The sequence below is a fragment of the Coffea eugenioides genome, chromosome 3, assembly GCF_003713205.1.
Source record: "Coffea eugenioides isolate CCC68of chromosome 3, Ceug_1.0, whole genome shotgun sequence".
Lineage (NCBI taxonomy): Eukaryota > Viridiplantae > Streptophyta > Magnoliopsida > Gentianales > Rubiaceae > Coffea > Coffea eugenioides.
The window spans coordinates 2,786,549-2,808,858 of NC_040037.1; the positions used below are offsets into that span (position 1 = coordinate 2,786,549).

A 22,310-nucleotide genomic window follows, 5' to 3' on the forward strand; every position below is an offset into this window, starting at 1 on the left:
TGTTGTTTATGTGTTCTTTAGGTTAAATGGCTCCATCATGATTTTGTTTGCTCTTCACGTCCACCCTTTTTTTTTTTTTTGTTGCTTTTTTATCCATATCATCATGAATATTCGGTGGACAAAATATCGACATGGACGTCCTGCCTTTATCTTCTTTATAAGCATACATAGTAGTTTCAGTTAATGGGCTTGGTGCTCCTGCTGCTTATGTAATCTCCATGCCTTTTTTGTACCTAGCATGTTCTATATATAGATGGATTTTTGCATCAGACGGTGTTGTTGAAACGTTGGCAAATAATAGAATGGCATTAAGGCACTATGTATGGTAATGAAAATGACTCTTCGATGCTTCCACTGAGCATCCATTATTAGGTGTCTGTCCACTAGATTAGTGCATCTCAAAGCTGCAAAATTTGATTCTGTCATGTAAAAAATGGACTGAGTTGGTCTTTTTTTTTATTAATTTGTTTTGGGACTGAAGAACTGCAGTTTTTCCAGAAAGTGGGTAGTGGATAAGTTATCTTCATGCAGCGACTACTTGCCCCCCCTTACATCACATCAACCGGATGTGAAATATGGTAGTTACAACCAGATGTGCAATATGGTAGTCACAAAGCATGAGGAAGTCAGCATATTGTTGGGGAAGGGGTTTTTTCTTTTTTTTTTTTTGGGGGGGGGGGGGGGGTGTTGTTGTTGGTTGTCATGGTTCCACATTAGTTTTGACAATTATCCTTGATAAAATGGGGTTAAAATATATATAACTTGATCATGTTTTTCAACTCGATCAACTTGGCATTGTTCCTTTTTCTGGTGGATGCTCTTTTCCTCGTAGCTCCACTGAGGTGGTTGATTGAGGTGGAGCTGGCATGGCTTCCTTGGTCGATGTAGGTAGAGTGACATTGTCAAACTTGGGGCCCTGCCCCCCTATTGGTCTCTTTTGATCCACTAAAAACTACTCATTAACCACCGCAAACACAAGAACTCAAATCTATATATATACTTATGCCGTACCAGAAAAGGATTAAGCGGCAGTTTTCTATTGTTGGGAACGTCTTGAGGCAACAACAGTTAGTTCATTCTCAATCATGTTTGCTTGCCTTGGCCGTCTCGGCTGTGAATGGGGGGATATCCAGATTTTTGTTTTGTTTTGTTTTGTTGTATCAAACACGAAAATCCCTGCAAACTAAGCAAAATTCCTAAACAAGGGCAATCTGCTTTTCAATCTTAATCAGCCTTTGCATTCAGAATTTAAGCACTGCTATATAATGTTAAGGGTGAAAGTAGTAGGTAAGAGGTTGCTAACTTTTTGTTCCTATCCTTTCCATTTCTTTTCAACCTCTTCTACTTGCTCTCTCTATCCATTTTAGCCACCATCTCAAAATCTTACCAACTTGGGGGCAGTTAGTACTTCTTATACACGACCAAATCATTTCACCTAATGCACTTTTTGATGGTTAAATATGCAGCCATGGCAGATGGATTTTTATGCAGCAAATTGACTATTAGAAGCCCCTTTTATTATGATTAATTATGGCCTTAGCATGTGAATAAATGTCTACCATCCATCATCATGACAAACGCGAAGAAAGATCATGGCATGCTTTTCATTTTCCAAGTTTTTCTTGACTTGTAAACACAACCATCATTGTACCTATCATCACAAACACACAAATGTGTAGTTGGCACTTGGCACAGCAAGACAAGACAACGATTGATTCAGCTGCAAAATGTTGTCAAATATTAGTAAGAGATTATAATAAGACATCTCGACCATTAAGCAAGCGCTCTCGCATAAATGATACTGATCCCTTTTGGCATGCATGTCTTATTATAGGGATAATAGCATTGCTCCATCTAAATATATGTAACTAATCCAGTAGAGAAGCGAAGGTTAGAATTTTTCTTGGTCGCAAAATAATTGTGGGATTGGATCAGATCACCTGCATACGATTCTGAGGCTGAGATGATGGATGCCCTTCATGTTGTAAATAGATTATGGAGTAATCTTCCTAATCCTAATAGATTCAGTTTAGTCATTAGTGCTCACCTACCGATGTATGATACCTCTTTAGCCAAAATACAACAAACAATAAAAAAGTTAAGAGGAGGGCTATACAAGCCTATGGGGAACTTAGTGGAAGAAAAAAAAGGACAGAGAAAAGAGTCGGCTTTCCATACCAAAAGCATAAAAAGCTTATCATCACCAGGGGCCAACTCTGATAGGGATATCACCATGTCATCATCTTTACCTACCCTTAACCACTATTGTTTTTTAAATGCTAGAATATATATATTGGGCATACAATGGATTGGACAGGGGAAGAGTTCATGAATGATCAATAAGAAAAGTTAAACTTAAAGAGGGACAACAAAGAAATGCAAGAAAAGCAAAGAAAAGAGATTAGAGTTTGGTGTGAATTTGTCTGATGTTACTAGTGATGTTGATCCATTTGTAGGGACATGATCTAAAGAGAGTCCTTTTTTTTTTTCTTTTTTTTCAAGTTAGTCTGGTTGGATACTAAGAATCATACTACATAGTAACTGATAGGTCTGTCTGCTATATAAGAATTTTAGCTTGTGCATCCAATACATCCGGGATTTTGTTGTAGGCCATAAACAAGGGTGACCCAGATTAGTGTCTGATCACTTCAATTGTAAATGGCAGATGTGCCCTCACAACTTCTTTGCCTTTTTTTTTTTTTGGATTGACTTACTCAAGAATAGCATTTTGGTTTATTATTCGTCCATTTTTAAGGTGAATTACACCACAAAAAAAAAAAAAGAGAAGAAGTCCTGATGCATCTTATTTTGCCCTTTGACTAGTGAATTGTTAATAGCAGATTACTGTATGATTATGTGTAAATTTTGAGGTCAATATGAACAGTCCTTTCAGTCATCCATCTTGTGACAAAAAATTGGTGAATGGTCCTTTTCTAAGATCTTCTTGGGTAAGGTCGTCCGAACATATATGATTATAGAGCCATTTTCCTTCTATTTAATGCCAAAATTATGAATGTCAACCGACCAATTTCACACCTACTGCAAAACTGCATGCATCATCATCGAAAGTCTCTTACGGATGGAGAGCAGAGGCATTTGGCATCAGATTGGCCCGGATGGCTTGTGAAGATCGAAAGTATGCCAACTACACCATTCCAAAAACAAAAGCACCTTATTGCACGGCCATTTTGGAATGTTACATTGTGAATCTGCCTCTTTTCATATGGATGAGTTCTGGCAAAATGGACTGCATTTGGTAGCTGTATTTATTTTGTCCAGCCTTGAGTTCATATGGCAAAAATTATTGGAATTAACCAAAATGGAAAAAGAAAGAAGGGTAAAATTGCCTTAATGAAGCCAAGGCCTTGGCTTTACAATATGTGTACTTGAACACTAAGGGACCCTAGCCACCGGCCTTGGCTTTAGTTTACTGAAGCTTCACAGCCCTTACTGAAGCAGTTACCAAAGCCACACGGGGCTATTGCAGTCTCAGAGAATTTCGGCTATGACGTGACTGACTCACAGAATTTCGTTTGACATATAATCTGATATAGATGTTAGGCGCCTAGGAGTTCTTGTACGATAACTTTATATAGGTTTGTGGGTATAAATACCTCCTCTCTTCCTTTACAAAGAAGGTAATATTTTTTTTATTTGACTGATCTCCAACTCGCGAACTGCTGTTCATCTAATTTAAGGCATCGGAGGCATTTCAAGCTCGGCACCGATCTCTTCCTATTCACACAAACACAAAACAAATAAAATAGCACTAATTAATGTTGTTTACTTAAAGATAAATACAGACATTATAGCAATGCAGCACTTTAGCATTTCCTTTGCACCAGTCAATTCTTTCCAGCCCACACTTTCCCCTGGAACTCATATTCTAATCCCAGATTCCCCTTTCACTCTCAATTTGTTAATTATTCTTCCAAGGCCCCTCATTTTGGTTTGACTTTCACATTCTACACCAACCATGAATCACCAATGTAACACATTAACCTGCATTACACCATACTATACTATTCTATAGTCCCCCTACCACATAGGCCATAGGCCATACCAACCTACCTTTTGCTACTCTTCTGACTTCTCTCCTCTGTAGTGTCCAATACAGAAAACATTCGGTTCCATAATCCATGTAATCCCACCGCCTTCTTCCTTCACCTCTTTTTACACACTGAAACACGCACAAAGACGCATAGTTGAGAGTGATGAATCAGTAGCACTAATGGAGGAGGTGTCAGCATCTTATGATCAGTGCAGCTATTGGGATGCTGTATTGGAGCTAACAAAGTTGGCCCAAGAAAATGGAAGTGACCCTCTATTGTGGGCAATTCAAGTTTCCGCGAACATGAGTTCTTCAGGGGTGTCTTTCCCTTCTTTTGAGTTGGCCAACTTCCTGGTTTCTTACATTTTCTGGGAAAACAATGTTCCTATAACTTGGAAATTCCTAGAGAAAGCTTTGGTTCTCAAGATTGTGCCTTCTCTTCCTGTTCTTGCACTGCTCTCCACAAGGTCTCTCTACTCTCCACCTTCTGTTTTATGGATTCTTGGTTTTAGTTGAATATGTCTTTAGAACTCCTATCTCTTTCTCAAATCTTTTCCGGGATTTGCATATCATGTTGAAAGAGTCAACTTTTGGATAGTTAGAAAACAGGGAAGATTAATTGAGACCTTTAGTTTAATATGAATAACTTATCAATTAATGCATATGTCCTACGTTATAATTCTGAAGTTTGTTGTCCTACCACACTTTGCTGACTACCTATACATTCATAAAAGAAATCATTACGCGTAAGTGTTTCATAACTCTATCTTCAATGTTCTGAAGTTTGAACCGCTAGCTCACTTTCTATGTGTCCCACTGGCGTTTGTGGGTCTTGAATGTGAATCAGACTATTGTGCTCCCAGCCACATTACTAACATATCAAGAATTTGCAGAAAAAAGATGGACTTTTTCTGGAATTGATTATTTGTCTAGCTGTTCTTAATTATGTTATATCGTTTGTTTTTCTAGTGAAGTTTCCCTTGCAATGTGGTTATCTTTTGATTGAATTTTGTCTTCTGAGATAATGCTGTATAATGGAGGTGTCCATACTGTACACCATTTTTTATTTGTACCTCTTTCGATGTTCTTACATTTGCATCTTCCAAATACTTGGAATAATTATGACTGAGAACAATAATGAACTTTGCTCTTCATCTCTACTTCTTTACAGGGTAATCCCAAATCGACATTCCTGTCCAGCAGCATTTAGGCTTTATATGGAACTTCTAAAGACACATGCATTCGAGTTTGAGAGTCATTCAAAGTTACCTAATGATCAGAAGTGAGTATTTCTTTTAACGCATCCTTGCACTTAAAATTCTTTTTAATGTTGATCTATTTGCTAAATTTCCTAGTAGTGTCAGGCTGTTTAGTTGTGCCATTTCGGTTACTAAAATTTGTTTTCATGTCCCAGCCTTTTCCTAGGTGGCTTTCATTATTATTGATGTCTGATGAATTTTTTTCCAGATTTTATTGAACATCGTCTTGCTATACCTCATTGGATACTCTCCTTCCTGGTTTATCTGGTACACCTAGTATTTTTGTATGTTAGGAAAGGTTTGATACTTCCCTCAGAAGTGAAGTTTTTCAAACAGTTGATATTTGAAGGTGTAGTTGCCCACCATATCTTACCTTGTAGTTTTGCTTTCAACATACAGCAGCATAATGTCTCCCATGTTCCCTATCTTTTAATCACTACAAATACATTTTCCATTCTCGCATCAAATACTCTGTTCAGTCAAGTATTACCACTTATGCTTTGGTGAAGCAATGCTCAATCATTTACTTTGCCATTGAAATGGTCTTTCCTCCTTGCTAGACTGTGGCCTCCAAATTTAATGATATGTGTTGTTCCCATAAAAAGATAAATGGCTTTTTTTAGCTGTCTCAGTATAACTTAATAGCTCAACATTTAATCGCTCAAGATTTTAATTATAACTGAATAGCTCACGATTTAGTCCCCCAAAGATGAGAGGGAGAGGGCAAGGGGAATAACCTCTTGCCTTAATATGGCTTTTTTTTCCTCTTTTGTCCGAATAGATGTGGAATTTTGTTATTTGTTCACTAATGAACTTCTTTTAATTCCCATTAGCAACTTGTATTGCACTTGTTATCCTTGTGCGCGGCCATGTTAATCTTTTCTCTGCCTTTCCTATCACTAGATTTAAAAGACTCTTCATAGTTCCCACTGCATCTGGTAGTCTTGTTTTTCAATGTGCATCTCAAAATCTTAATCCTATAATCTGTCTTCTGCATGCAGGATCAGGAAGTCAATTAGTAATATTATCCACTCCTCTCAGATATTTGATGTACAAGCAGATGAACCTGGAGTTCTTGTGATTCAGATTGTCTTTTCAATTGTTTGGCAATTGCTTGATGCATCCTTGGATGATGAAGGGTTGCTGAAACTTACCCCTGAAAAAAATTCTAGATGGCCCACTAAACTGCAGGACATGGAGATTGATGGCTACAAAAATTCTGATGTAATGAGGCTTGAAAACAAAGAGAGATTGAAGAATGCTAATACTGTCATGGCCATAGAGTTGATAGGCAAATTTCTGCAAACCAAAGTGACTTCCAGGATTATTTATTTGGCTCGCCAAAGCATGTCAGAACTTCATTCCTTGCACTTTTTCTTTTCAGCTTTAATATGCAGTTTTCTTTACATGTTTTAAGAGTTAAGGGTTTCATGAAATGAATAACACAAATCATATCCTGATGAGCTTTTTGTCCATAATTCACAATTATTCAATCCCTCAGTTAAACTAGCATCTTTTGAGGATCAACAAGTCAACTTAGATTTCAAGCTGTACATATTTTGAGGATAAATTTATGGGCAGTGTTTTAATTCCCTGACTTCTAAATTGTTGATTGCTTTAATGATTTATATTATGCTCTTATTCTCCCCTACCATTTCGCCCTGAATGAATGACATTAATAAACTACTTGCTTACTGCCTTTTCAGGAGAAGACCTTGGGGTGGTTTTGTCCAGCGAATTCAGCTGCTTGTATCACATTCCACAGCATTAAGAAATTCAAAACTTCTAACATCAGAGACTCTTCTAAAGTTGATACATAATAGTCCCAAGTTAATGCTGCAGCGTCCCAGAAGATATGCTCCAGAGGAGCTACCTAGTGTTGGGCTTTTTAAATCTCTAGCATATAGGTCTGGTTGTCGTGTTGGGCTTAGTTGTGCTTCTCTTTGGCTTCCTCTTGATTTGATATTGGAAGATGCAATGGACAACTCACAAGTTAATGCAACTAGTTCTGTTGAAACTGTTACTGGTAAATTCATTTTGCATTGTATCTAAAATGATAATCAGTGCAGAAAATTTCCTTAAAGTATGCCATTCCTTATTCTTTCAGGTCTAGTAAAAGCTCTTCAAGCAATCAACGGTAGCACTTGGCATGAGACTTTCCTAGGACTTTGGAAGGCAGCTTTACGTCTAGTTCAAAGGGTTAGAACTTCTGTTTCATTATTTCTTTTCAGGTTACATCGGAAAGTTTTCTCCCTTCTGCCATAATGATAACAAAATTCTTCCAGAGAGATTGAATGCTCACATTAATTTTAGAGGGCAAAGAGTCCAAACAAATTTTTTTTTCTTTTCATCACGTTCATATATTTATTTGTGTGCATATATGTGTTTAAGCCTTTTCAATTACCTTACTGTTTTTTATCTAAAGACTTGCAGGATACTTTATCATGTCAAGAAGCATCCATGCTTAAGATGAATCTTCTTCTAGTTTTGATTTGACCTTATATCCCAATTTGCTTTTAGTGTACGGCATATCACTTCTTATCATATCCAGATAGATCATGGTTTCTTATGTGCGGGGCAATTCTATGCTAAGTTTATTTGTGTAGAATAGACTTTTATAAAACTTTCCACCTTTTCTGCACTTCCTTTGTAAAACATCTTTTTTTCATTAATTGAATCTATTTGTAGGAAAGGGATCCAATTGAAGGGCCTGTTCCACGCCTAGATACTCGACTATGCATGTTACTCTCTATCACAACTCTCGTGGTTGCTGATCTTATTGAGGAAGAGGAAAGTGCTCCAACTGATGAGATTGATGTTGACTTAGACAGTCAGTGCAAACAGACTACTGGAAATCGTCGTGGGGATTTGGCCTCTAGCTTACAGAATCTGGGTGATTTTGAGATGCTTTTAACTCCTCCTCACTCTGTTATTCCCGCAGCCAATCAAGCAGCTGCAAAAGCAATGATGTTTGTTTCTGGAATAAACGTTGGCAGTGCATATTTTGAATCCATCAGCATGACAGATATTCCAACAAACTGTTGTAAGTGCTACTACTTCTTAAATGAAGTTTTAAACATCTCACAAACTGGTCTTCAGAAGAGGAAGATTGTGAAACTATTTTGTGGTAAATTCAGCAACTTTGCTTAACAGTTGTTGAATTTAACTTCAACAAATGCTTGTAGGGAAGAATCATGAGCATGGTACTGGCATGAAATGGCCCATGATTAGTTTAAATCTTCTACAATAACGACCAGTGAGAATATGCCACCAGTTGCATAACACTTACTCATTAACCACAAGAATGTTTTCTGTGACTATGGTATTGGAAATCTAAAGATTGATCCTTCTTGCCTTTCTTGTGACAATTATCTGTTGTATTAGTCCTGGTGTAATTATTCTGCTTTGATGGTCAGAGTGGATGCCTATTTGGTGCTTCTTGCCAATCTTAATCCAGTTTAGAGAACACGATGTGTTCATAGATTTAACTGCTAATCTGAGTATCATTTTACCACATCTTGCTTGGTGCAGTATCAAATCAGAACTTTCCTTTGTTGCATGAGTTTAATTTTGTATGGCTGAAAACAAGTTTCAGGACAGTCCATCCTGTAGCGCTTTAAAGTAACTCACTGTTACTTCTTTTTTATCTTTTAAGTTTTAGAAATATAAGGCATCAGTTGTGCAATAAAATGATATTGTCTTTTTTTTTTGGTGAGCTATAAAACTTAAAGTTACTATCATACTGTACTAAGTGCTGACCTCGCTCCAGTGATGATATTAAGTGCATCTTTTGCGGGATAATTTGTGAAAAATGACATTGTTATATTTTGATATGATTATTTTATTAAGTCAAATCTGATTTGCCAATGCCCTTGATATAGTTTGCATGTAAGCGGAAAGGAAGGAACAAATGGAGTTCTCAAAAAGTTGCTTCATGATGTTGGAGGTTTATTTGTATGGATTGGAAGAATGAAAATACATAATTTGATTTGTTGATGGGAGTGCTAAAGTTACTTATGTTGTCTTAATGCAGCTGGAAACCTGCGACATGTAATAGTCGAGGCCTGCATTGCCAGAAATTTACTGGATACATCTGCTTACTTCTGGCCAGGCTATGCGAGTGGAAGCATCAATCAATTACCCCACACTGTTCCCACTCAAATTCCTAGTTGGTCCTCTTTCATGAAGGGTGCCCCACTTACACCACTGTTGATAAATGCTTTAGTTTCAGTGCCTGCTTCAAGGTATGTCCCTATCTTCTGATGTGAGTTTTCTCTGCACCAATTTTTTCAGACACATTCATCAGTTTTTGTAGTTATAAAACATGAGCCAAAATAATAATTGACAAAAGTAAGATTTTTAGGAGATTTTTTTTTTTTTTTTTGGAAATAGATACTAGTACTATGTTTATCATTGCTGGTAGCTCCAAAGGCACAATAGATGATCTTATATAAACCTATTAGATTTCATTGTGTCTTTCTCCATGATTGCCTGGTCTTCAGTTATATATTTTCTTTGCTGAAGCCAGGTATATCAGATGGTCTTATTTATTGATTTAGCAAGACTAAAGCAACTGAACTTAAGCTCATGGGTTTAATGCAAGCTTAGCAGAATTAGAGAAGATTTTTGAGACTGCGGTGAAAGGATCTGATGATGAGAAGATAGCTGCTGCAAGAATTCTTTCTGGAGCTTCCTTAGTTCGTGGGTGGAATATACAGGTAATTAGCAATAATGAATTCTCCAAAATTGCCTGTGGATGCAGAGGTGGGAGAGGGGGGGGGGGGGGGGGAACATGAGAGGGCATCAATTTAACATAGAACTGTATGCCGAATGGAGTTACTTTTCCTCAGAATAATCTATGTATTCTCTTTATCACTTTCTTTCATATCAATGTCTCCTGGGCAAAAATTAACCTAGTTTCTTAATTTCATCTTGCTCTTGATCTTTCAGGAACACACAGCATATTTTATAACCAGATTGTTGTCTCCACCAGCTCCTGCTGACTACTCTGGGGATGACAGCCATTTGATAGGTTTTGGGCCAATGCTGAATGTCTTGCTTGTTGGAATTGCACCTGTTGACTGCGTCCAGATTTTTTCCCTGCATGGCCTGGTATATGATGAGTCTGATCCCTGTCAACCACATTTTACATGTGGTAGTGCACTTATTTCTATTCCTGTTCTTGACATGTGGATTCTTACTGTCAATCAGTACTATGTAGCATTAGTCAACTCAAACCTCATTTTGTGCTTGTACTTCCAACAAATTTAGCATGCCAATTCAGAAGAGTATAATTTGAATGCCTTCAATAATACTTTTTTGACTTTCATGGTGGAGTTAAATTTTGCACAAGAGACTAGAAACTTGAGGATAAGTTGGTGAAAGCAATATTCTGTATCAGGATATAGAAATAACATATGAAGAGCTTAGGACGTGCTTTCTTTCATTTTGTATAACTTTCACTGCATCTGCCAGCTCAGTGGTGCTGGAATGCTCAGAATTTTCTCCACTGGTCCAAGTTTTGTTTGAGATTTTTTTCCTAACATAGTTTCCTTTTCTCTGAGATTTGATGATTATCATAATTAACTATGAAGAATGGGTTTTCATTTTTGTCAGGTTCCACAACTAGCTTGTTCACTGATGACGATATGCGAGGTATTTGGTTCATGTATTCCTAATATCTCATGGACACTCACTACAGGAGAGGAAATCTCTGCACATGCTGTATTTTCAAACGCATTTGCTCTTCTTCTAAAGCTATGGAGGTTTAATCATCCTCCAATTGAATATGGAGTGGGGGACTTACCACCAGTAGGGTCTCAACTAACTCCCGAGTACCTCCTACTTGTGCGTAATTCCCTGCTGGTATCTTCTGGAAACTTACTCAAGGATCCAAATAGAAGGAGATTAGCTGCTGTTGCAAGTGCTTCTTACCCGAAACCCATCTTTGTAGACTCATTTCCAAAACTAAAGGTTTGGTATAGGCAACATCTGGCATGTATAGCTTCACCCCTTTCTGGGCTTGTTCATGGAACCCCTGTCCATCAAACAGTTGATGCCCTTCTAAACATGATGTTCAGAAAAATTAGTAGAGGAAGCCAGTCAGCAACTTCCATAACATCTGGGAGTAGTAGTTCCTCTGGACCTGGCAGTGAAGATACTTTTCCAAGGCCAATATTACCTGCTTGGGATATACTTGAAGCTGTCCCTTTTGTGGTTGATGCTGCTCTAACCAGTTGTGCTCATGGGATACTGTCTCCTCGGGAATTGTGCACAGGTTGGTTCATGTCATGTTTGAGCTTCTGTTGGTGATGAAACTTGGAAATTAATTTCTTAATACCACATATGCATTAGTATCTTCTTGGTTTAAATAATTTGTGCCTTGTTGTCCTGAAGCATCTTACTGTCCTCTCTATGATTTGCCTCCATAATTGGAAACCAGTCCACTGTGGCTAGTGTGGCATCTTCCTGAAGAAATAGTCTCCTTGTTACTCCCACTATTCCATCCATCCCACAAAACGGGCACAGAGACACATACAGGGAATGTGGATCTACAGAGAACATATCTCTGCATATTTGAAGAAACAAATTGCCATTTCGTTATTTCCTTTTATCTTATCCTTTCTTTGTTGTTGCTTATGTTCTGGAGCTTTTTCTTCCAGGCCTTAAAGACTTGGCTGATTATCTTCCAGCATCCTTGGCAACTATTGTAAGTTACTTCTCAGCTGAAGTAACTCGTGGCATCTGGAAACCAGTTTTCATGAATGGAACTGATTGGCCAAGCCCTGCTGCCAATCTCTTTTATGTTGAGGAACAAATAAAGAAAATTTTAGCTGCCACTGGTGTTGATGTCCCAAGCCTTGCTGCAGGTTTCTCTCCCTATCAAAAAGTTTCAAATAATTAAGTTATTCTAGGATGGCTTACTCCATGGGTTACAAGTCTTTGCTTATTCTGTGTTAAATCACGGGCTCCCAACCAATGCTTGCTTTGGTCAGAAATTTGGAAAAAAAAAATCTTATAAATGTCAGAGGTTGATACACCTTAAAATACTATTTATGTTTCTTCTGAACCTTAGAATACTTTGGTAGGATACTAAAGTTTCAACGGATTTTTGCTTTCAAGGTCCATATGATTTTTGGTTGCTTTATTCCATTCTTACAATATTTATGTTACCTCAGTTGTTGACTAGAAGTTTAAATTTCTCTAGGGGGGAACTCTCCAGCAACACTTCCACTGCCATTGGCTGCATTTGTGAGCCTCACTATAACATACAAACTTGATAAAGCCTCGCAACGGTTTCTCAATCTGGCAGGCCCAGCATTAGAGTCCCTAGCAGCAGGTTGTCCATGGCCATGCATGCCGATTGTGGCTTCTTTGTGGACCCAAAAGGCAAAATGCTGGAGTGACTTTCTTGTATTTTCTGCCTCTCGTACTGTCTTCCTACACAACAATGACGCAGTTGTTCAGCTGCTAAAAAGTTGCTTCACCGTGACTCTTGGCCTGAACACAACCTCAGTCACTAGCAATGGGGGTGTTGGGTCACTTCTTGGCCATGGATTTGGATCACATATGTACGGTGGGATTTCTCCAGTAGCCCCAGGGATTCTATATCTACGTGTTTACAGATCAATCAGGGACATCATGTTCATGAGAGAAGAGATTGTTTCTCTGCTGATGCAATCCGTGAAAGACATAGCATGCAGTGGGCTACCAGTAGAACAACCAGAAAAGCTGAAGAATGCCAAAAATGGCAAGTATGGGCATGTTTCACTTGATACAATAATGATTAAGGTGAAACTAGCAGCTTCTTTGGGAGCTTCACTGGCATGGTTAACTGGTGGACTGGGGCTTATGCAGTCATTGATAAAAGAAACCTTGCCTTCTTGGTTTCTGTCAGTTCACCCATCAGACCAGGAAGGAGCCTCCACTATGGGAGTCCCTATGCTCCAAGGATATGCGCTGGCATACTTTACAGTGTTTTGCGGAGCACATGCATGGGGTTTAGATGCAATATCATCATCATCAAAGCGACGTCCAAAAGTTCTTCGGGAGCACCTGGAGTTTGTAGCTAGTGTCCTTGATGGCCAAATATCACTCGGTTGTGACCCAGCCACCTGGCGGGCTTATGTCCTGGAGCTTCTGAGCCTGATGGTTGATTGCTTTTCCTCTTGGATGCTTGAGGTGGATGTACCGTTGTTGAAGAGACTAGGTGAAGGGCTGAGGAAATGGAATGAGGAAGAGCTTGCTCTAGCTTTGCTGTGCCTTGGGGGGGCTGGTACGATTGGGGCTGCTGCTGAACTGATCATAGACACTGACTTGTAGTTCTACTTGTGTACATGAAATTTTTGTAGGTTGATAAATTTTATAGACGCAACAGATGTAACTCAGTGTACAGGTAGGTAAACTTGTGCAGAATGAAGATTATGAGAATCTAACTCACTACCGTAGTACAAATCCTTAACCAATTGAAAGTGATTTAATTTTATGGGGTAATGTTGAGCTGATGAAACTGGATATGGATCATGAACTTATAAGAGTCTACTTAACAAGATATTTGATGAGTGTGTAAAGTGGCACCATCCTTGGTTACTAAGGGAAAGGGGGAGGAAGTAAAAATGCTGGGGGATTTGCATTGCAGCTGTTGGAGTTGGTTGAGTTCCTAAATATCAATATTGATCCCATTCACCCAAAAAAAATAAATAAATAAAAATAAAATAAAATAAAAAAGAAGAGAAATCAAGATAATATACTATTTTCAATGCGTACTATGCATTTCATCATCCTCTACTCTCCATGTCCGCTTGTACCAAAGCCAATTTGGAAGACAAATACCCTTGATATACATAGAAGTTCTCTCCTCCAGCCCTCCTCTACTCCCTCCCTGAACAGAATAACGACAATCTCTAATCAATTGTACCATGGCTCCTAATTTCTGTCATGCAAAGTTGAAGGAATTTTTCTTCTCTCTCCTTCATCCTTGATCCCTTACTATATAGCTTACCCTAGTTTGCTTGGAGACTAACAGCAGTTTACACGTACACAATCTTCACAATTTTCACTAATATCCAAGCAACCATATTTAGATGCTGCTTATTAACTATTGCTCAGTTCAAAAATAAAAGGTATTTTCACATCAATTTAAAGTACAAAAGGAGCTTGACCAAAGCATTGTATAAGAGTATTTTAAGTGCTGAATCCTGTGAACTGCAACTGCCGAGGAATTTATCCTAATGCATATGAATTGTAAAAACTTATCCAAGAAGAAAAATCCAAACACAGAGATGACCCAAATACGAACTATGCTCATAAGATTGTTATTAAATCAAATAATGCCACTATATGCAGGGGATCTCATCAATCCTTGAGTTTGCATTGCTTTCCTGACTAAAAATGCATCACCCCACCTCCCTGCATCAGCATAGATGTTAGACAGGAGAACCCTGCTTGGACCATGAGAAGGCTCCAATCTTGCCAAATTCTCGGCAGCCCTTTCTCCTACTTCCATATCACCGTGTGTTCTACATGCTGCCAGTAGTGTTCCCCATATCACAACATCTGCCTTCATTGGCATCCTTCTTATTAATTCTTCTGCTTCTTTAAGTCTTCCTGCCCTACCTAGAAGATCCACCATGCAACCATAGTGCTTGACGGTAGGCTCTAGATTGTATACACTCTTCATGCTCTTAAAATGTTGATCTCCAACTTCCACCAACCCTGCGTGGCAGCATGCACTCAAGACTCCAATAAATGTAATAGGATTCAGTTTGATTTTACGCCCCTGCAAGTCAGCAAAAATTCTTAGAGCCAGTTCTGCATGTCCATGCATGGCTGAGCCACATATCATAGCATTCCATGGTGAAACATCAGATGCCTTATCTTTCATTTGTTGGAACACTTCTAAAGCACTGCTCATGCTACCACATTTGGCATACATATCAATAACTGCTGCACTAAGATTGTCATTAAGAGGGATGGAGTTGTCGCATATGTATTCATGAGCCCATCTTCCTTCATTTAATCTACCCAATGTAGCAATTGCAGATAGGACACTAACCATTGTAATTTCATTTGGTTTAACTCCTCCAGCTACCATCGCATGGAAAAGCTCCAAAGCTATCCCAGGCTGTTCATTTTGCGAATAACCAGAAATCATTGAGCTCCATGAGAAAACATCTCTCTCTGGCATCTCATCAAACAAAACCCTAGCTTCATCAATCCTTCCGTTTCTAATCAGTCCTGAGATGAGGGCATTCCAGTTTGCAATATGGTGTTTGCTTCCTAGTTTGAACTGCAACCAAGCAAGACCAACCTCCTCACAAGCAGCATAAAAATGAATAATTGTTGCCTGCATAAAATCGTAACAATCAAAGCCCTTCTTCATGGTTACAGCATGAAACTGCAGACCCTCCTTAACAGCAGCAGATTGTCCGCAAGCTGAAATTATATCAACAATCATCACTTCGTTAGGCCCCAACCCAGTGCAAACCATTTCACGGTAAAGTGTTAAAGCCTCAGTCAACCTCCCAACTTGCACATAACCATCAATTACTGTACCCCAAGAAACCACATCTTTATCATCTATCCTCTCAAAAAACTCTCTAGCCAAATCAACCAAACCTGCCTTAGCATACCCATTCAACATCACGTTCCATGAAACTACATTCTTTTCAGGCATCTCATCAAAGAGCCTGCTCGCATCCCTTAAATGAGAACGTAAGCAGTACATGTGAACCAAATTAGTCGAAACAATAACAAATCCAACAAGCCCAAGTTTCATCACCAACCCATGCAGTGATCTCCCTTTCTCAAATCCCCCACCAGCCACATGCAAAAAAGCCGTAATCACACTTGCCATGGTAACTTTATTTGGAAGCACCCCGGACATCATCATTTCCTGGAAAACCTTAATTGCCTCTTTCGAAGACCCGTTCTGAGCCAGACCCATTATCATAGTTGTAAAAGAAACGCAGTTTTTCCCAGGCATTTTGTCAAACAACTCACGGGCATCATTCATATACCTTAATTTCACATAGCCAGAGAGCATAATGTTGCAAGAAACAGCATCAAGCTTCTCACAGTCATCAAAAATCCTTTTTGCACTAGAAATCAGCCCACATTTCGAATAGAAGCTGATTAAACTATTTCGGATAAAAATATTGCAATCAAGGCCTAATTTTGTTATATGCCCATGGATTCCTTGGCCTTTAGGAATCAATAACATAGAAGAGTAATCTTTCAAAGCGGAGATGATTAGGAGCTCGTAATTGGGTTTTGAACTTCTGAGTCCTTTTAGGTTTTCTTCGGTGGGATGGGGAGGTTGGTTCAAAGGGGTTACAGAGGACAGGCATCTGGGAGATTGATAGGTGAGTAAAGAGAAAAGGGTTGAGAAATGAAGGGGTGATTTGGGTCTGAGAACAAAGTTCATGAGACGAGATCATGAGGAGTTGTTTCCAAGCATTCCAAGTTCTGTTCTGGAGAGTTTGTGTCTGCTAACGAACTTTTGGAGGGAAAGAGAACGGGAGTTATGGTGGAAAACCCGGCCGATTAGCAGAGACTGGGCCTTTTCAATTTGACGAGCTATTAATGAAGGTTGGTCCTTTCTAAACCCTGCTAAAGAGGCAACGCCTTTATGAACAGGCTCCAAAAGGCGTAGAATGTTGATGCAAACCAACCATCACGCCTTCACCTGCCGTTCCACTTTTTGGCCTGGTACAAATGATCAGCGTTAAACTCCATTTTTTCCCCACTTTTCAACATAAGTAGATAAAGAGCGAAGAGCTCTGATGACCTGGATGGTTTTCGTCATCCTCTCACGTGCCGCGCATGTGATTGAGAGCTTTATGTCGTTCGTGCCTCGCGCGCCGGGTTATCATCTTCTCCTCTGTCAGCATCCCATGTGCCCCTTGCTGCGTTGTCTGCCGTGTTGATAAACTTGTATCTCTATCTGGCAATATCACATGTCTCTTTTTCCCCGTTCTCTCTCTTTCTCTCCTTCTCTTGGGCAATGTTGCTCTCTTGCTTATCCGGATGTTTAAAGCCCTGGTACATTAACCTGTTGAGACATCGAGCCTCGGTCCCTTGCGTTCTCATCCTCACCGCGCAGTGGTCCAGACGTTTGGTTTTGTTCCTCTTCCTCCGTTGTGAGTTTTCTTCTTCTTCCTTTTCTTCCTTTTCGGTGAGCTGCAAACTTTGATGTTGGTTTTCTACGTGATCTTTAGCCTGAAATTGATTTTTTTTTCTTTGTTCTTTGTTTCCTTTCTCGAGCCACGCCACGACCATTGAACCTCTGTCCCTCGCGTTCTCTGGGTTTCAGTGTTCCAGATCAGCTGCCGTCAGTTTGGTTCTCCTTCTCCTCCTCCGTTGTAAGTTTCCTTGTTCTTCCTTTAAGGTGAGGTGCAGTCTTCGCTGTTAGTTTCCCCTCTACGTTTTTTATTTGTTCTTTTCTTTTGTTTCCCTTTTCAAGTGTCTCCTATTTTGATCTCTGGAGAGGTACGATCTTGCCGTCCATTTGGTTCGCCTCCTCCTTGTTCATGGTACGTTTCACCTTCCTTTTTCATGGTACGTTTTCAGCTTCCTTTCCGCTGAGGAACATGCTTTGTTGTGACTTTTCTCTGTATGTTTTAGCTTACCGTTGATATTTTCGTCCTTTGCTACTCCCCTTTCTTAAACTTAGCTTTACAAGTATACCCAAAATGCCATCTTCCCACTTCTTCTCCCAGCTCATACTTATTTCCAAAATGCTTAGAAAATCCAAAGTTTTTATCCAAAGTCGCCACCATTTCGGATTCATTCCCCTCCGGTATAGATGCCTCGTTCGGCTTCACAGACCCGTGTCTCTTAGCTAACACCGCCTTATTGTGCTTCGCCGGAGACGGAGGAGGGAACGGTCGCTTAAAAAACCTTTTGGACGTGGAATTTGCGGAAGATCTCGCCGGAGACTTCTTACAGATCAAATAATGCGCTGGACTAGGGCTGTAGAAGGGGAAAAACGGAGATTTTTTAGCGGATTCTACATCTGATTTCTTGCTTTCTTGCTAATTGCTGATTGCTGGAGTTTCTACCTTTATCCTTGACCAGTGCTAGGTTATTTTTATCCTTGGTTGGAATAGGGTTTTGCTTGGAATCTTGATGAAGATTGGGTTCCGGGGAGGGTTTGGAAGTGCAAATGCCCATTTTCAGGACTTCGGGTGCTCTTTCCTCTTCGTTATTTGGAATTTTTTACCATTTGAGCTCCCCCCCTCCCCAAACACAACCCTATCTAGAACGAAAAATCCTTAGCTCAGAACTGAAACCATTGCCAGTTCAAGATTGAACTGAAGCTATAATTTCTTTTTTCCTTACTTTTTGGGGTTTTGGAAGGGGAAAGCTTTGAACTTTGTCTCTGCTGCAGAGTGTTGATAACGCGAGAAAAAAGAGGGATCTGCGAGCGGGTTCAGAGCAGAAGTTGATAAAAAAGAAACCACGATCGACGATGTTACACTTTTGTCGCTATCGGGTATGGTACGATCTTGCCCTTTTTTCGTTGTTTTTTTTTTATTGTTTCTCTTCATGCTGCATTGCTTTTTGTTTGGTTGTTCCGGTGTCTGAGTCTACATGGGTTTGATTTTGGTCTGCATTCCGGGAAGCTCCAGTTGTTCTCCCTTTCAAACTCGAAAACATGTACATCATGTGTAGTTGTACGTTTTGTCATGTGGTGTTTTTTGGTCTCTAGCCTGTTTCGGTTTTTTTTCTTCCTTCTTGTCCCTCGCCCTTTGATATTTGTCTTGTTTTCCCTAAAAAAAGGCTGTCCCAGACAAAAATAAACTCTTTTGTGCTTTGTTCTTATTCTCTGTTCTTGTTATGTTGCCGTTTAGTCCAATCCTTAAACCTAGGGATCTACTTCTTTAGATAATTTTTGACTCATGCATTTAATTTGTTTTTTTTTTCCTATCTCTAGATATTATGTTTTGCATGCCTTTTTTTTTGCGTTGCTCCTCTTTTGTTCGTTCCAAAGCATTTCACTTTTATTTTTTTCGTGTTACGCATTCGGCCTCTAAAACTCTTAATGACGCTTGTGGCATTGACTTTTCCCACGCTTCTGAGTCCGTCTTCCTTTTTTATTTTTTTAGCTGGCCATGGAGCAAAAATTTTCTTTTTTCATATGCTTTATGTCTGGATGGACTATGACTGTCAAGAAAATAACATTATCGAGTTCTGTTGGTGTTGGTTTCAAGCAATCATCTTTTCTTTTCAGATACATTGCAGATCTGTTCAAAATTTTCTTATTTTTTCAGCACTTTCTACCGTCAACATTTTTTTTCTTTCTTTTTATTAGACTTGATACAACTAAAATCATCTATTTCTGTTTTATCTATGCTATTCTCCATATTGTTGTCAATTCTTACAGTGAGCAATTTTTACAGTTTTTGAATTGCGTGATTTTTCTCTTCTTGTGGAATATTTAGATTGATATTATGCTTATTGTTTAATTTGCTTGTTTTTAATACGTGTGTTTTTCTTTTTAGAAAATTTTTGGTGCTTTTGTTGTGCTACGTTCTCCTTCACTGAGTAAGTTTGCTAATTTTTTTTATGCATGTATTCTTATCTTTTTAATTCCTTGAGCTCTGTTTTAGTTAGATTGATGATTGTAGAACTTGTAAACTACTTTTAGAAGTACATTATAGATGTTTGTGAATAAATGTGTCTATTCATGAGCAATTTTCTCTTCATTTTTCCTTGAATTTGAATATTTCTTCATGTTTCCTTTTGTTTCTTGTTAGGTTTTTACAAAGATGGATGGTGATTTTTTAGGAAAAGGGTGTAGCTCTCTGGCTAGAGTATTACGGCAGATGAAAGTTGTAAACAGGCTAATTTATTTTGTTCTCAGTTAGGCTATGATGATATGGTTTTGGTTTCATTAGATGTATTTCAGGCTTTAAATTGATTGCCGTATCTTGGCGAGGCAACCCTGATTGCATTTGAGGTTCATTCTTCCCTTCAAATGCAATTGGGTCTGCAGCCATGGCGGTACTCTCATCTCTGCCTGACTTTTACTAACAAACCTGAGCTTTACTTTAAACTACCATAATTACTGCATTTTTTTTCTTCTTTCTTGTTCCCCGCCCTTTGATATTTGTCTTGTTCTCCCAAAAAAAAGGCTACCCAAAAAAAATAAAACTCTTTTGTGCTTTGTTCTGAACTCATAAAACTCATGCAGAAGAGTTTTATGAGTCCTCATGCATGGAGAGGAGAATCTTCTTCTAACAGAGACTGATTAATTGTTTCTGAGCCTATTGCATGTTTTTGGTTGTTTTACTGACTATATTTGCTAATGGGTCCGCTCAAAAGATAGAGTGAATGGGGGCTAGGGATGGATGCTGTGTTTTGAACTCAACGGGCTGATTAATTTTTGCAAAGCTGATTTTTTTAAATCATTATTTGGTTTCCTAAACGTGTGCAGGTTTGTATTTCTAGCATTTTACATTAGTTTTGCAACTTTTGTTTTGATTTTGGTCCCGAAATTGGACTCATCAGTGCAGTAAAGTAACAGCTCTCTGCTTTTGTAGCGCTTCCATTTTTCTGGCTATGTGCATTAAAAATTGTCTTTCTTGAGATGGAATAGCTCCTATTATTGACTGCTTTCGATTTGTGATTGTCCCAATATGGAAAAAAAACAGGTGATAGAACTGGAGTTCTTAATGCTACATCATCAGTGAAAGAAACTCTACAAGCAGCTGGAATAAAGGTCAAGGTTGATAACTCTTATCAGAGAACACCTGGATGGAAATATAACTTTTAGGAGATGGAAGGTTTGCCTGCTTCTGTAGATGTTCTGTATCTTGTCCAATATCTATCTTGCCATTGGACTTCTCCCGCCAAAGCATGAGTGAGAATAAGAGAAATTTAGGGAGAGGAAAATCCCAAATGCATGCCCACAAGCATTTCAAATGATTTTTTTTTCTTAGAATGTTAACGAGCACGGGGCTACATCTAAACTAACTTCCTTGGAGCTTTAAGATTCCTGAAGGTTAATTCAAATATATCTCACCAAGCTTGGTTACTTTGAAGACTTGTCACCTTACTTCACTTCACTTGAGCATCTAGAGTTATTGTTTAAAATTAGTTTGAAAAAAAAAAACTGAGTGGTTAGGTTCCAATTGCGATTTGCTCAACCAAAACTTTTTGAAGACTGGATTGAATAATTAACAAGTCAAGTGATATCTATTGAAGGCCAACTTACTGTTGTTGGCTTTGTTTTCTGAGAGGGAATGAAGTTTCAATTTTGAAACGTCTGCTGTTGCTATTAATAATTCCATATTAAGAAGTTATGTGTGTGGATCTTAAGAAATACTATTTTACAGTTGAATGTAATACGATTGTGCTTTGAAATTTACCTAGCTTTTCTGCAGGGAGTACCTCTAAGGATTGAGATTGGACCTCGTGATGTGTCTACTGGGATTGAAGTCATTTCCAGAAGAGATATTCCTGGAAAACAAGGAAAAGATTTCGGGATATCAATGGATTCTTTCATTTTAATTGCTTATGTAAAAGGGTTGTTGGATGAGATTCAAAGTTGCCTGCCGGAGAGGCAACCACTTCAATTCATGAGCTTTTTTTTTTTGGAATTTTAATTAAACCTGTTCTTCAAGACATTGGTTCTTTTCTTTTGTACACTTTAATTGCTGGCAGATTGTTAGCTAAGTGCGCAAGCAGTAATCTCTTGATTCTTTTGGTCTTGTGTTACATTTTTTTACTCCAGTTTCTTTGTCTTTCATATAATAGTAATGTTCTTGTATATATAGGTGTATCTTTAATATTGTACTTCATAGTTATTTATACTAAATTGGGCATACACATTTTTATCGCCACCGTGCAGGGCGCGATTTATACCTCCTAGTATGTTACAAAGAAAAATCGAGTCTCTTCTGACGCGGTTGTCTTCTGTTTTACAACAATTTTTTGTCTGACCAGGAGGGACAACGAAAAAAAAAACCATTTTTTCACTGAGGAAGAAAAGATAC

At 38.7% G+C, this 22,310-nt stretch overlaps 2 protein-coding genes and 1 long non-coding RNA gene across 3 annotated transcripts; 2 read left to right on the forward strand and 1 right to left on the reverse strand.

Moving 5' to 3' along the window:
• Positions 1 to 4,090: 4,090 nt before the first annotated feature.
• On the forward strand, positions 4,091 to 13,749 carry LOC113764536 (mediator of RNA polymerase II transcription subunit 33A-like). Its single transcript, XM_027308456.1, has 12 exons — positions 4,091 to 4,518; positions 5,223 to 5,333; positions 6,312 to 6,659; positions 7,017 to 7,336; positions 7,418 to 7,509; positions 7,999 to 8,353; positions 9,344 to 9,554; positions 9,914 to 10,028; positions 10,261 to 10,422; positions 10,927 to 11,587; positions 11,973 to 12,179; positions 12,518 to 13,749. Exons 1-12 carry the CDS (start codon positions 4,232 to 4,234, stop codon positions 13,630 to 13,632), a joined length of 3,984 nt encoding a protein of 1,327 aa, XP_027164257.1. The 5' UTR covers positions 4,091 to 4,231; the 3' UTR covers positions 13,633 to 13,749.
• Positions 13,750 to 14,304: 555 nt separating this feature from the next.
• On the reverse strand, positions 14,305 to 16,837 carry LOC113764616 (pentatricopeptide repeat-containing protein At5g19020, mitochondrial). The gene has a single exon (XM_027308569.1). The coding sequence runs from the start codon at positions 16,733 to 16,735 to the stop codon at positions 14,633 to 14,635; it is 2,103 nt and encodes a 700-aa protein (XP_027164370.1). The 5' UTR covers positions 16,736 to 16,837; the 3' UTR covers positions 14,305 to 14,632.
• A 4,138-nt stretch (positions 16,838 to 20,975) lies between these two features.
• Positions 20,976 to 21,777, forward strand: LOC113767051. Its single transcript, XR_003467847.1, has 2 exons — positions 20,976 to 21,098; positions 21,699 to 21,777. It is a non-coding gene; the product is annotated as an uncharacterized LOC113767051 (long non-coding RNA).
• Positions 21,778 to 22,310: the final 533 nt, after the last annotated feature.

Bases quoted from the DNA above. Each gene is read 5' to 3' on its own strand.
- LOC113764536 (XM_027308456.1), top strand. From the start codon at position 4,232: ATGGAGGAGGTGTCAGCATCTTATGATCAGTGCAGCTATTGGGATGCT. The intron at 10,029-10,260 runs GTAATTAGCAAT...TTGATCTTTCAG, and splicing joins TTCGTGGGTGGAATATACAG to GAACACACAGCATATTTTAT. The intron at 12,180-12,517 runs GTTTCTCTCCCT...AAATTTCTCTAG, and splicing joins TGTCCCAAGCCTTGCTGCAG to GGGGGAACTCTCCAGCAACA.
- LOC113764616 (XM_027308569.1), bottom strand. From the start codon at position 16,735: ATGAACTTTGTTCTCAGACCCAAATCACCCCTTCATTTCTCAACCCTT.